Source organism: Vigna radiata, chromosome 7 (genome assembly GCF_000741045.1).
Source record: "Vigna radiata var. radiata cultivar VC1973A chromosome 7, Vradiata_ver6, whole genome shotgun sequence".
Lineage (NCBI taxonomy): Eukaryota > Viridiplantae > Streptophyta > Magnoliopsida > Fabales > Fabaceae > Vigna > Vigna radiata.
In genome coordinates, this window is record NC_028357.1 from 2,194,695 (window position 1) to 2,208,466 (window position 13,772).

The following is a 13,772-nucleotide window of genomic DNA, read 5'->3' on the forward strand; positions in this document are numbered from 1 at the left end:
AAAAGAGGATATTATACTTTTTCCGACACATGATTGAGTACTGGAGAGACATACTTCCCCATTTTTTAACTGGGCCTCACAGTTTGGTAATAAAAAACAGGACTAAGAAAAGAAATCAAGAAGTCACTTAAAGACAAGTTTACTTCGATCCTGCACTGAGATTTAATAGTAACCGATCTCACTTGACCAACCGTTTCTGATGACGAAAAATATTTAACTCAGTGCCCAATTGACCCAAAATTTGGATCACCACCACCGACACCTCAGATACATACAATTTATAGATTGAGACAATTTTGAGTTACCAAGATTCGTCCTCAGAATACCGAACGCTCAAATCCGTACACAATAAATTCAAATGCACTTTAATATTTTTACTTTTATGTAAAAAATATTATCATTAATATGGAGATAGTTTGTTCAGAACTGACCAAGATCGCCGCCGCGTTTGGCGGAGCCGCAATCGGAGAACCGAGACGCGACGTCCTCGAAGGTTGCCTTGCCCGAGACGATGTCATCGCGAAGGGCCTTGAGCTGAGAAACCGCAGCTTCTCTTGTGGTGTTCTTGATTATGCGTCCTTCTGGATCCTTCCACGACGCCTTCCTTCTAGAACCTTCATGCTTTATTAGTATGTGCGAAGCCCTAATCTCACCGCCAACTTTTGACGACGACATCTTCACCTTCTTCTTCCTGTTTTCCTTCTCCGATCGATCCGCCGCTGAGGTGGACGCCTTCTTTCTCTTCCGATCCGACTCAATCTTCGCCGCTCCGGTCACCCTAGCTCCAGAGAGAGAACGCAACTATGCGCGGTGAAAGCTTCAGGCTCCGGTATTTATAGAGTGGTCCTAAAACAAGGGTCACTCAGATGTTGTGGTCATCTTAGTCGTCCGTTTGAGATTCATCGTACGGGTCAGATTCATTATCGCTATTTTGTTGTTCAAATAACGGAATGCCCTAACACTGTTTGTGCCGCGTGTCTCCATCTAATTGGCCTTTGCTACTACTTAATGATGATTATGCTGTTTTTCTCATAAATACATATAAATGCACAACGGAATTCCAACGTCATTTAGAACTATTCAATGTATTGCACTGACAACGATAACGCTCTCAAACAAATAATAGACACAAAGTAGAGAAGCAAGCAGCAGTTTGGCCAGTCATTACATGTACTTTGCAAAAAAAATAAAATAAAAAATAAATAAATAATAAATAATTACTACTAACGAATTAGAAGAAACAAAGATATAATTGATTACTCTCTATTTTAATAGCTGTTAATGCAAATTTGTATAAAATATTTATAATTTCATCATAATAAAGTAATTAAATTTACAAAATTTAATATAATAAATAAAATAATTAAAATTTTAATATTTTGTGGTAACTTATCATAATATATATTTTAAATATAACATTTATTAATAAATTTTTATTTTAATTTAAAATTGATTTACCTTTAATATTTTTGTTTTTATTCATTAGAATGAAATAAATAATTAATATAATATAGTTAAAATGAAATAAAAAATTAAAAAACTATTTTTTCAATCACATGTACTATAAATTTTTGGGTTAAATATGTTTTTATTCCTTGAAGTTTCACTTATTTTTGATGTTAGACCTTGTATGAAACATTGATGGCATTTGGTCCTTCTAGTATGAAAACATATATGTTTAGTCTCTAATTTTAAACGACGTTAATTTTTTGATGAGGTGGCTAATGACACGGTCACGTCTCTTACCAGGTTATTTTTGGTGAGAAACCCTAACCATCTCAACATTTTCCTCTGCCTCGAGTCAAACAGAGACCCAAGGCCTCCTTGGAGCGCCGCCTGCCACCGTTTCCCTCCGACACCCACTGTGTCATCCAACCGGCCTCGCGACGGACTCTCTTCTTTGCACACAATCAGGGATACCCTCTCCCTCCGCCAATGACCTTCCCAACTCTGCCGGCAGCCGCGAGCCGTTCCAGCCTCCAAGATGGCCACCACAACGTCGGCCGCTACAGAAACGCCCCCAAGCACGTCTATCATCACCGCAAACGCCACCCAGACCACCGTGCTACAGCCTCTGGTTTATCGCCGCTGGAGCGAGCCCAACCGTCTCGAACCAGGGCACCACCGTCGCCACCAGTCATGGCCCAGGGTCGTTGCCGATTACCCTTCGTCCTCCTCTACCGCCACGACCAAATCCACCTCTACCTCCAAAATCTCATCGTCACAGGCACCACCTCTATGTGATGGGCTCTCTGTGCGAGTTCTTGATTCAATAATAACAAAACCCAAAACCTCCAAAATTTCCCCTTTCGATCTTAGTTTCTTTATTGGTTGTTGAATTTGATTTTGTATGGTTTTGTATGGTTGTTGAATTTGAATTTACCTTTTTGTCTGATGGGGTAATAAAGCAGAGAGTGGAGATTCAAGGTCATTGCAAATTGGCATGAGTTTCAATCGAACAGCTTCTTTCTCGCGCAGAAAATCTTGCACAAGAAATAACAAGCTTTCAGTGTCAGTCTCACATAAAACCTCCATTAATCAACTTTGCAATGCATTTCTAACTTTTATTACTTTGTTCTGCTTCAGTGTATGAGAAACTTCGAGCACTTATTGTGGTTTCGGGGTACTTTACTGATGAAAAGAACTTCAAGGTTAATCAAACTCTGAATTTACATCTTTTATTTTATCTTTTGTGCAATTAAAACTGAAATTGAAGAAGCTTTGTATAAATATGATTGACTGTGATAGAGAGAAGTTTTGATTTGCACGGAATCTATGAAGCTGTTAGAGAGTTTGCTCTTTTTCTTCGATTTTAATGCTTCCCGGCTGCCACTCAAAGCTTTGCACTTTCCAGGTTGGTTTCGCCGACCCATCGCCGAACGGTATCGCCGGTGACACCTTTGGTTGATCGGCAGCTCGCGGTGGCTGGCTTATGATGAAGGGGAGATCACGTCACTTTTCCCCAATCTCAAAAACGAATTTGCAAAACCAAAAACGAGTAATTCAAATGTTAAAAAAAAAACATATGTGGCAGAGAGTGCACAGTGAGACGTGGCAAATGCCATATATGTTTCCATACTAGGAAGACCAAATGCCATCAATGTTTCATGTAGGACTAAAACCAAAAATCAATGAAACTTCAGGACTAAATATTTAACCCTAAATTTTTTATTCAAATCCATTTACTTTTTCTTAATTCAAACAACTTCAAATTTTATTCTCATTCTATTCTTTTTCACTCTTTCAAATTCATCGCTCAATCCAAGCAAAAATGATTGATTATAAATAATTTTACTTCTACATCATTATTATGCTTGTGGTAATTGATTTTAAAAAAAAAAATGTTAAAAATTTATGCAAATATAAAGATTTGTAATTTTTCTAATATATGAATTAGATATAATTATATTTAGTTTTATTCAATTTTTTCTAATTGTTGGTAAATATCATTAATTATTATCGTGTTTTTGTTTTTTGTTTTGGAAGGAGTATGACTGGTTTGAAGGATTTGAAAATGGTATCAATAGAAAACTTACTGATTTCTCTTTTTACTTTTGTTGGAAAAATTAGGATCAATGATGCATTGTAGGTTTTTACTTTTAAAACGTGACTTATATTATCGTGGTGATGATGTAACAAATATACAAAAAGTTGGTTTTTCAAGAAGTCAATAGAAAAGATAGAAAGACTTTATTTATCAATCATCGTAACATAAATGAATATGCCTTAGAAATTATATTACATATAAATATGCATGTTATTTTTAGGATAATGATACCGGGACAACATTTTATTTTACAATATTTGAAAATTATTTACATATTATTTTGTGATTGGTCTATGATGGTGTTTATGATTATTATTATTGATTGTAGAGTAATTTTGAACCAATAACAAAATGATACGTAAATCATATTTAAATGTTATCAAAAAATGTTGTCTAAGTATCATTATCTATATTTTTACGGACTTGTTGATAAGATAAAGAAGGTAAAGTTGTAGACACTTAAAATGTGATATAAGTTGTTACATATGAATGATAAAAAAACGTAACTAAGCATTCTATTCAACATAAGGCTTAATGCATCTCTAAACCAATATCATGTAAATCAAGTTGGCTTGATGCTGTGATGATGGAGCATGCATTTGCACGTGGGAACAATACATATATAAAATCAAAGTTTCATTTCTTTAAAATTAAGCAAATAAAAGTTTAACAACAAGCAGAAATACTAAAGAGTATCAAATTAAATGAATTAAAAAAATAAGTTAGAATTGGTTTATTTTGAGAATTTGAAATATGAGGGAGAATTGTAATTATTAAAATTCTATTTGTTGTTTTATAAGACAGTTACAAATTTAGGTGGGAAGAACTACCTTTTATAAAACATGCGTAAATGCAAAGACTTAAAACTTTTATCGAACAATAAAATATATACAATTTTATTTAGTTTCATCTTTTGTTAATTAGTGCTAATTACTAAAAATGTTTGGAAACTTTAACAATATTGTATGGTCATATGGCCATAGAGTAGGATCGACCGGATGAGGTCATCAAGAAGGGACAAACAGTCAATAGCTTGATGTTTACTATCATGTATCGTATGATTCGAATAAGCATCATATTCGTTATTCGGTCATGGAAGATGGGAGATCGAACGGACGACCTCTAATGATAATCATTCCTAAAAATCAATTCTAATAAAGATTACTGGTACCAAGAAGGGAGGTCAGCGGAATAGGTTGATCTCTGCCAACGTCATATGATTCAAATAAGTAGCATACTCGTCGTTCGATCATGGAAGATGAGAGACTGAACTGACGACCTTCAGCGTCCCTAAAAATCAATTCTATTCAAGATTACTAGTAAGCATTATTTAATAGGTAATGGACCTTCAGCGTCCCTAAAAATCAATTCTATTCAAGATTACTAGTAAGCATTACTTAATAGGTAATGGATCATCATTGGACCGTGATTAAGGTTTCATTAATCTTAGACTCATCTTGAAACATATGAATATAGGTAAAGGTAAGTGATTGTATTTATTGCGAATCTAAGACTTTGTTGTGATTTTTGATCGGATTAATCACTTACTTGAGCCTTTGACAAATACACCTAGACAGTTTTGAGTGCAACCAAGAAAAGATCTTGATCAAGAACATTCAAAATTATCTAAGATGACTTGGAGTAAAAATGTGAAAGAGTATAAAAAAGTGTTTTGTGGAAGATTCTCGGCTCTACACTCAAAATATCAATCATTTTCTTTGTCTAGAGTTGCTTTCTTAGCCAAATGGTCGATTCATGTTGTAAGAGGTTGGAAAAGTGTTTCTCTCATTCTAATAGGAAAATTTGTCTTTTTCTATGTTCTGCTTAAATTTTTTATTAATGATTTTAAAATAATTGAATACGTATTTAATTTTTTATAATTTTCAGTATATTTATTAAAGAGAAAAAAAACTAATACTTACATTTGATCAATTAACTGTTAATATGCAGTTAAAAATCTAAATTTAGAATACGTGAGTAAAATAAAAATAATTGTAAGATTAATTACATACTACTCTTAATTTTTCCTTTCTGATAATAAACATAAATAACAGTCATTAAAGACTAAATATATGAGTAATTAATTTAATCATTAACAAAGTTTAAGTTATTCTTATGAAATGCATTATATTAATAATAATGAACTGGGATATTAGAAATTAGATTATATTAATAATAACGGATTAGGAATATTCTTGCTCGAATAGAGATGTATTGGTTTAAAGAACGTAGAAAATTTTGGGTTGGCTATGAAAATAGAAATACAAAAATGTAAATATTAAAAGATATGATTGAGGAAATTTCTCAATAATCATTTTACAGAAGAGAACAGACTGTTCTAAAATTAGCTAATTCATATGGAGAAATTTCCTTCCATCAATCACGTTGTTTAGAATAGAATAAAATAATTTAACTAGAAACTTCACTGAAAGTCCTAAAATGCCCCACCCCCTCAAATGCACTACAAGAGAGAAGAACAAACGGTGGTGGCAAAGCAACCATCCAAACGTGTGTACAGATTTATCAGTGCATAATAGATTATGTTCACTAATTACTTGCTTACAATTCATAAAAATATTCTTTGAGAATATTATGATTCTCATTGAGAAGCGCATGAAATAATCTAGAGCTTATAAAAAAAATTATAAGATTCTAAAGTAGGCACGAACACAATCGGCTACACTTCCCCTTGACTAATACCAAGCTGAAAATTACTAGTTTCTCTCTTGTCCTCATAATAAAAGAGAAGAAAAATACAAAGTTTTTTTTGAAGATGGAGGAGAGTAAAGACTTTACAAGTACAATAATCACAACACAATGGTTTAATCAGCAATCACCCTCTTTTTTACTTCTAGCCCTGCAACTGATACAAGCTATTCAACAAACCTATAAGTAATACTGAAGCGAAGCGAAGCAAAGCGAGTTAGTTGGATAACGAAATGTCGACAATCTGAGCAACCTCCCACCAGGCCAACTACAAATCTCTCAAAATTGGCCAACCCCTTTTAATAATATCATTGATCTTGGCATCAATACGCTTTTGGATATCTGGAGGGCAAAGCTCTGCTACATATCCATTCAATTTCGTTGCCAGGCTAGACCTCTCAAGCTCCTCGGCAGGAAGGTTGCCAATTAACTGAAGAAGAATGGTATTTTGCTTGAGTTCAAATTTCTGCATATTAAGAACAAAACAAGTAATATCAGTTATTTGATTTAATCTAGTGGGACATATCTTTGAAAGGCAATACTATAGTTTTCAACTGTTACAGAAATTTGTTTTAGGTAAAATTGTATAATGTTTCATCCAATGTAACATCAATCCAAGACTATGCATGTATGACCATTGAAATGCGAACAACTTCCATTCAATGCCCATACAACAGGTATCTGGCAATTTCCAGCAGTATTTTTTCCCAAAATAACAACTCTACCAAATAAATAACTATTGCAATGTACAAACGATAAAATAATCCTTTTATTTGTTGCTAATCCTTTTATAAAGCTGGTTTTTTAGTTATCTAGAAGGGTGGTTGTCCCCTATTCCCTCTTCTTCTTTCTCTTGCACACTACCTTTTTTTTGTATAAACACAATATAAGACCAACAAGTAGCAAGAGACTCACAGGTACCATCCTGCTGTCTCTTCCGCTCACCATCTGTGCTCCGTCTGCTATCAGGATATCACCAATGAGATTAGGGTCGTGTGCTTCAATGAGCACGACAAAACCCAACTGGTTGTGTGGCCAGAATCACAACCACACTTCCTCATGCGCCACGTTCTTCAGGTGCCATGTTTGATGTGTGAAGCCACACACTGCCATCCCGTTGTTGGAACACCAGTGCATCTGCCCAGAAATGTTTGTTGGCGTAGTCTAGTTCCTTATCTGTTCTCACCTCCATTTTTCCTCTACTAAAAAGAAGTACATCTAGCCCTCCTCTGAAAAAAAATGTGCTTTCTTCCTTTTTCACAAAACGGCTTCCACATATTGTCTATCTTTCAAACTCCCACCATTACAACAAAGAAACTACAAATTACCTATCATGGGTTTTTTTTGTGGAACTTTGGTTCTTAGGTCAAGGTTACCATGATCTTGAGGCGCTTCTGATCACATAGTTGGTAATGCTTCTTTACTTTCTTCCATGTCATCCACCCCTTAAATTTCCTCATCTTTACCTTGGCAGATTAAGGTATAGAATTGCTTTCAAAAGATTTGGTTAAGTTTCTCTTTACCACCTCAGAGTCTAATTTCGTTTTATTTATCCCTAACCGTCCATTCAACCTAATCACTGAGTAAAACTTGACAGGGCTTAAATTGCTGAATATCATTTAATGTTGATTCTTATCATTCAGGAAAAAAGTTATGGCTAAGATGATTGGAAGAATATATGAGCCTCCGGGCCTCTATTATTGTGAAACAGTCAATTGTATTTTGCACTGTCGTTTTGTCTCCTAAGATTGTACATGATCGGTTGAGCCATCTAAGTTTGTCAAAATTAAGACTTTTTGGTTCAAAGTCTTAAAAAATTAAAAGTGTTAGACCGTGAATCATGAGTCAGACAAACATGTTAGGTCTTATTTCCCAAACAAACTTAAAAAAGACGAAATTTGATTTTTACTACCATTCACTCAAATTAGTGTTGTCGAACATCAATTGTAAATAAACAATTTTGGAAACGAAACCTGGTGCTCTGACTCTGCAGGGTAAAATGTTCCAAGTTGTAGAATTTGAGTAGTCACAATGCTGCTTCTTGACCTGGTTTGCTCCTGCTCTTTGCTGACAGCAGCCATTCTTGCTTCTTCAGTTCCATTGACAAATATAATAGATCTGCAAGAATACAAGTTTTTGTTAAGTATATAACACTCAGCAAGACGCTGAATATGGGGAGGATCACAGAAATGGTGGTTGAGATCAGGATTTCTCCTACCTGTATTGTTTACCCACATCAGGACCTTGGCCATACACTTGCCTAGGATCATGGCTTGACCAAAAGATATCCAGTAGTTCCCTAAAAGTAATCAGCTGCGGATCATACTCAACCTGCATTGCAATAGCACCTCATAATCGCTAATTTAATTAAGATCGTCCAACATCAACTCATCATAATGATAAATTCATGCAGTTATATCTGATATTAAGAAAATATAAGAAAATTTCTCCATTTGTTCAATATTAAGAAATATTATCAATATATAGTAGTCTACACGAATTCCAGAATCAAGACAACCATGACATGATAAAGCATGCAATAATACTATCTGTACCAGATCTATAGATAAAAAGTTTTCTTTCATGAACAATGAATGAACATATGATTCCAAATTATTCAATAAATATCACAGTCCCTGCCATCCAAACTTCAAGTCAAATGATCACGAGTTCCTCCAAAACTTGACAGTTTCATGTTTTATAAAATAATAAGGATCTATATACAAATCAAACAAAATTATGGAAGACATAGTCCACCCATGGCTTTTGGGGCTTACAGACATAAAAGAACACAAAATTTCATTCAGTCCTGGGTACATTTGTTTGACACAGACTAACCTCTAGAACTCTTTATGCGACCTTTGCCACATGTGAGGACTTAGCATTTCTTTGGAAATAGAAGACCTTGAGCTGTTATTGAATTTGATTGGATTCTATAGATGTTTCATGATTTCAACTCTAGCTAACTAACTCGGATACGATCACAATCTAGGAACAAGAATCATACAATACATAAGGGTCAAAATAAAAAACACAGAACAACTACTTAACAATCCTAACAACCAGACAGAGCGCCAAAATCAAAAGCACACCAAAATATCCACATGATTTGATTGTTTTAAAATTTTACTTTCTTGAGTCTAAAGCACTCGGCACTATGTCAAAGGACATAAAAGTCAGCAAGGTGGGTAACAACAAAACAATGTCTAGACGAATAGAATGTTCTTGTTTCCACTGATAACTCATCTAATGAAAAGAAGAAAAGACGTGGAGAGCCAGAAACCTTATTCCATGAACTGCTACTAGGAAATACATAGAAAATGTGGGTAAGGTTTAAAAATCAGCAAACACCAGTCTAATTGCTAGGGTAGAAAATCTCACTACCAATTATTTGATGAAACGTAATAATCTCAATAAAAAATATAAATGTATAGAAACTTTACTTGGTGAAATGAACTGAACTCTAGTATCATCAGAGTAGTTTCAACAAGAACGATTAACATAGTCATTTCAAACCCACATCACACTTACTCATCCAATTCCAAACTCTAGGAATTAAAATGGGATGTATCAGTGTTAACAATTGATTAAAAGATCAACCGATAAAATGTGAACAACTTCACAGTTTGGCACGCATACGGACGTCAAAATTTCAACCAATTAGTGATGGTAAGTCCATTTTATCATATAGTAAGAATAAGAGGCGATTGAGTGGGAAAATAGAGAAATTGGGAACCTTGACGGATTCGGCATGGTCACCCAAGCTTCGATATTCGGGGTTGGACTTGGATCCGCCTGCGTAGCCGACGGTAGTGCGTACAACGCCGGGCAAGCAGCCGAAGACGGCTTCGGATCGCCAGAAGCTGCCAAGGGCGAAGACAGCCACCTGCAAGCGCTGTTGGTCGGATTGGTCGAGGGCGGATTGGGAGACTCGATCGGGAAACCTGATGCAGAGAGCATTGTCGACGAGGAGGAGGAATAGGACAATTAACACTGAGAAGACTTTATGGTGATGATACGAAGGGTTATGGTTCATCTCTGGAACTGCCATTTTGGCCACTCGCCCAGGCGTTGCGTTTTGTCTCTGCCAAAATACTACCAAGCGCACTGGAACGAGTTTTCGTTGTCGTTTTAGGAGGTGAACGTGACAAAATGCCCCAACGCGCCTCCCACCCTCCACCTATATGTCGTTTTGATTACGCACTTCTGATTTCTCTCTATCGTATCATATCATAGATGATAATATCAGGAAACAGACTATTCTAAATGTTGTACTCAGCCTCCCCAAAAATGGAGATTAGAATAATAATCAACAAAATAAATTATATAAAATGATACAAGCATTTTGTTTAGCAATGCAACACAAAAATTAGGTTTTTTAATTGTTATATGACATCACTCTACTATGTTTTTAACAGGGATAATGATACTTTGACACCCAAAAAGTGACAAACTTTTGACACTACCAAGTGTCGTTTTCGTATTGGTCCATCTATGAAATAAAGAAAAAGAACGAAATGACATGGAAATTAGTGGGGAGAGGGGTTTCAGGGTGCGTTTCAGTTTTTCAAATCAAAATCTCATTTCCACATTTGGGATTGAAAACCCTAGAGAGAGAAGCACCCTAGGCCAGCGAGAAGAGCTCAACGAAGTTTTTACCATCACTTGCAAACATGTGTTATTCAACGTTAACCNGAGGACATTCTGCTGCAGTACCGCCGATTGGAACGTGCCCAGCCACCGAAAACAGTGTCCTGTGAAGAGGTTTTGGAGTTCGAGTGACTTCCCATCGTTCATCGGAAGCACCACCATTGACCATGAAAATTGCCTTGATTTTTAATTGAACCAATTTTTTTTAAGACTTATTGGATATAGAAGTGTTGTTCAGCCATTGATGATCACAAGTATATGGATCTCCATGGCCAAGGAACAATTCCTTTTAAAACTCAATGTGTAGAATCAGACCTGGAAGTAGAGGCCAAATAAGTGGATAGTTCAGGCAAAGTTTCTGAACACAAGGGTTAACTATGAAAATAACCTTGATTTGTAATTGAACCAACTTTCTTTTAAGACTTATTGGATATAGAAGTGTTGTTCAACCATTGATGATCACAAGTATATGGATTTACATGGCCAAGTAACAATTCCTTTTAAAACTCAATATGCAGAAACAGACCTGGGAGCAAATGCCAACTAAGTGGATAATTTAGACTAAGTTTTTGCACGAGGAGGTCATCTTTGAATCTGACACTTATTTTGAACTGAACATTTAATTTTTTACCAATTTTATTAAATAATAATGATTATCTATCATTTATTAACACATTTATATCCAAGTCCATCCTCAAGGAAACATTTTTTTTTAATGTTGGTGTAGAAACAGAACTGGTAGCAGAGACAAAATAAGTAGGTAGGTTAGACTAAGTTTTTGCATGAGGAGATCATCTTTGAATCTAAGACTTATTTTGAACTGCACATTTAATTTTTTACCAATTATATTAAATAATTATGATTATGTCATTTATTAACACATTTATATCCAAGTCCCCAAGGAAACATTTTTTTAAAAAGTGATGGTGTAGAAACATAACTGGTAGCAAAGGCAAAATAAGTGGGCAGTTTAGTCTGAGTTTTTGCACGAGGAGGTCATTTTAAATCTGGCACCTTAAACACATATGATGACATACAACTCTTGGACATTGCTCAACAAAGGTCATAGATAAATAATGCTCATTGTTGTATTGAACCATGTCATAATGAATACAAAAAATAACATAATCATCATTGGTATGTTCAAATTACATTCAACCACATAATAAGATACATTTCGTGAGGACTACATTACAAACGTCCTACACAATAAATGGTCATTATTCTATTCAATCCTATCATAATGAACACCAAATATAACACATTGATCATTCTTAACTTCAAATTTCACTATCAATAAATGTAAGGAATACATTTCTTTGATGATTTGTAACAAAAAATATGTACATTCAAACCTAATCATTACAATTTTAAATAGTGATAAAATATTGCATGTCCTTGTTGCACTGCTCCTTATTTGCTGGACAATTGCAGATTCTCCCCTGAAAACTGTATAATCTTTTCTAGCTGTGAAAATGGATTCATCAGGTTATGTCCACATTGGACTACTCTCGCCGTGAAAGGAAGGAAACACCATGAGAGCATAAAAGAAATGAAGTAAAAAATTAATTAAAAATACATTACATAAACTTTTGTAGTGTTATCTCAATGTGGTACCAAACAGTAGTCGACCAAATAGGATAATTCAAAATGTAGAACCTAAGTATTATGTGTCAAATCTCCCAAACCAAATTCATACTCTCTTACTCAACTTTTCTACAACTTCACATTCATTTTTTCTTTTACTTAAAGAAAAGACTATATCACTTAACCTTTGTTATTAATATTCTGATAATAATATTGTGACATATTTTTCCGTGTATAATAATTACTTGATAATAACTAAATTTCAGAGAGTAACGAGAAATGTGTGAAAGAATGAATGAACAAATAAAGTTTCTCTTGTATTAATATGAAAAAAACTGAACTTAACTAACACAATTCAATTATACTAAAAATAAATAACCCGAAAGTGCAAGAACCACTTCTACTTTCAGAAAATACATGTTTTTCCCTCTTTAGTCTTAGGATGGAGGGAAGAAACAATTGAGGTTGAAAGGGAGAATGTAAAACTCTTCATTTCGATTGTCTCCTTTAAATGCTCTGAACTTAGTCCATCATGGCATTCCCCTATCTTTGACATTATCCTTGTAGTCAAGAGTGTTGTCCAAAAACACAACAACTATTTCTGAATCATGCAAATAGAAGTATAGAATAACCATAATTAAGAACATGACAATATAAGAATTTTCCAATTCAATCAATAATAATAATATTTCCAGCAAATATGAAAAGGAATTAAAGAACTCATCGTGCCGTGCCATTCATGTCTGCATGGTATACCTCACCGTATGAACCTATTAGAAAGAAAGTATGAACATATATATTGAAAAATTTTCAGAAACAAGTGGAATACTTAAAGAACACTACCAGTCTCCCCAACTATCACATATAAAATGGTATAGTGCATGTAAAAAATACAAAATATTGAAGAGTTAATAAAGCTTGACATAACCATGCTTGCACAAATAGAAATAAAAATAAAATAATCCATTTAAAAATAGGGAAGATTAATGCTAGATTAGTAATTGATTTGCATCAATTGGGAGTCTCACTAAATTAAATAGTAAATCAGAGTAATGTCCTATTTTTAGTAAATATAATTTAAAAATAGGGTGAAGATTAATGCTAGATTAGTAATTNATTTGCATCAATTGGGAGTCTCACTAAATTAAATAATAAATCAGAGCAATGTCCTATTTTTAATAAATATAATTAATAGTTTCAAGAAGAAAATAAATGCAAATCATGTATATTACCTATACCAATTCTTTCACCAAGAAAGAGATCCTCCCATGGTTACAATCAG

General features: G+C 34.3%; 2 protein-coding genes across 2 annotated transcripts in view; both read right to left on the reverse strand.

Annotated features, from left to right (window-relative positions):
* LOC106765422 (peptidyl-prolyl cis-trans isomerase Pin1) overlaps window positions 1–818 on the reverse strand; it is a 3,240-nt gene extending 2,422 nt beyond the window's left edge. The window contains exon 1 of the mRNA XM_014650037.2: window positions 432–818. Coding sequence (XP_014505523.1) covers window positions 432–675 — 244 coding nt within the window. The 5' untranslated portion in view covers window positions 676–818. The remainder of the gene's footprint in view (window positions 1–431) is intronic.
* Window positions 819–6,161: 5,343 nt separating this feature from the next.
* LOC106765589 (peptide methionine sulfoxide reductase A5) lies at window positions 6,162–10,467 on the reverse strand. The gene is made up of 4 exons (XM_014650267.2): window positions 9,990–10,467; window positions 8,472–8,584; window positions 8,227–8,371; window positions 6,162–6,719 (listed from the first exon to the last, which is right to left on the reverse strand). The coding sequence occupies exons 1-4, from the start codon at window positions 10,302–10,304 to the stop codon at window positions 6,522–6,524; spliced, it is 771 nt and encodes a 256-aa protein (XP_014505753.1). The 5' UTR covers window positions 10,305–10,467; the 3' UTR covers window positions 6,162–6,521.
* Between the last annotated feature and the right edge of the window lie 3,305 nt (window positions 10,468–13,772).

Bases quoted from the DNA above. Each gene is read 5' to 3' on its own strand.
- LOC106765589 (XM_014650267.2), bottom strand. From the start codon at position 10,304: ATGGCAGTTCCAGAGATGAACCATAACCCTTCGTATCATCACCATAAA. The intron at 8,585-9,989 runs GTTCCCAATTTC...ATTGCAATGCAG, and splicing joins ACCATGCCGAATCCGTCAAG to GTTGAGTATGATCCGCAGCT. The intron at 8,372-8,471 runs GTAGGAGAAATC...GTATTCTTGCAG, and splicing joins GATGTGGGTAAACAATACAG to ATCTATTATATTTGTCAATG.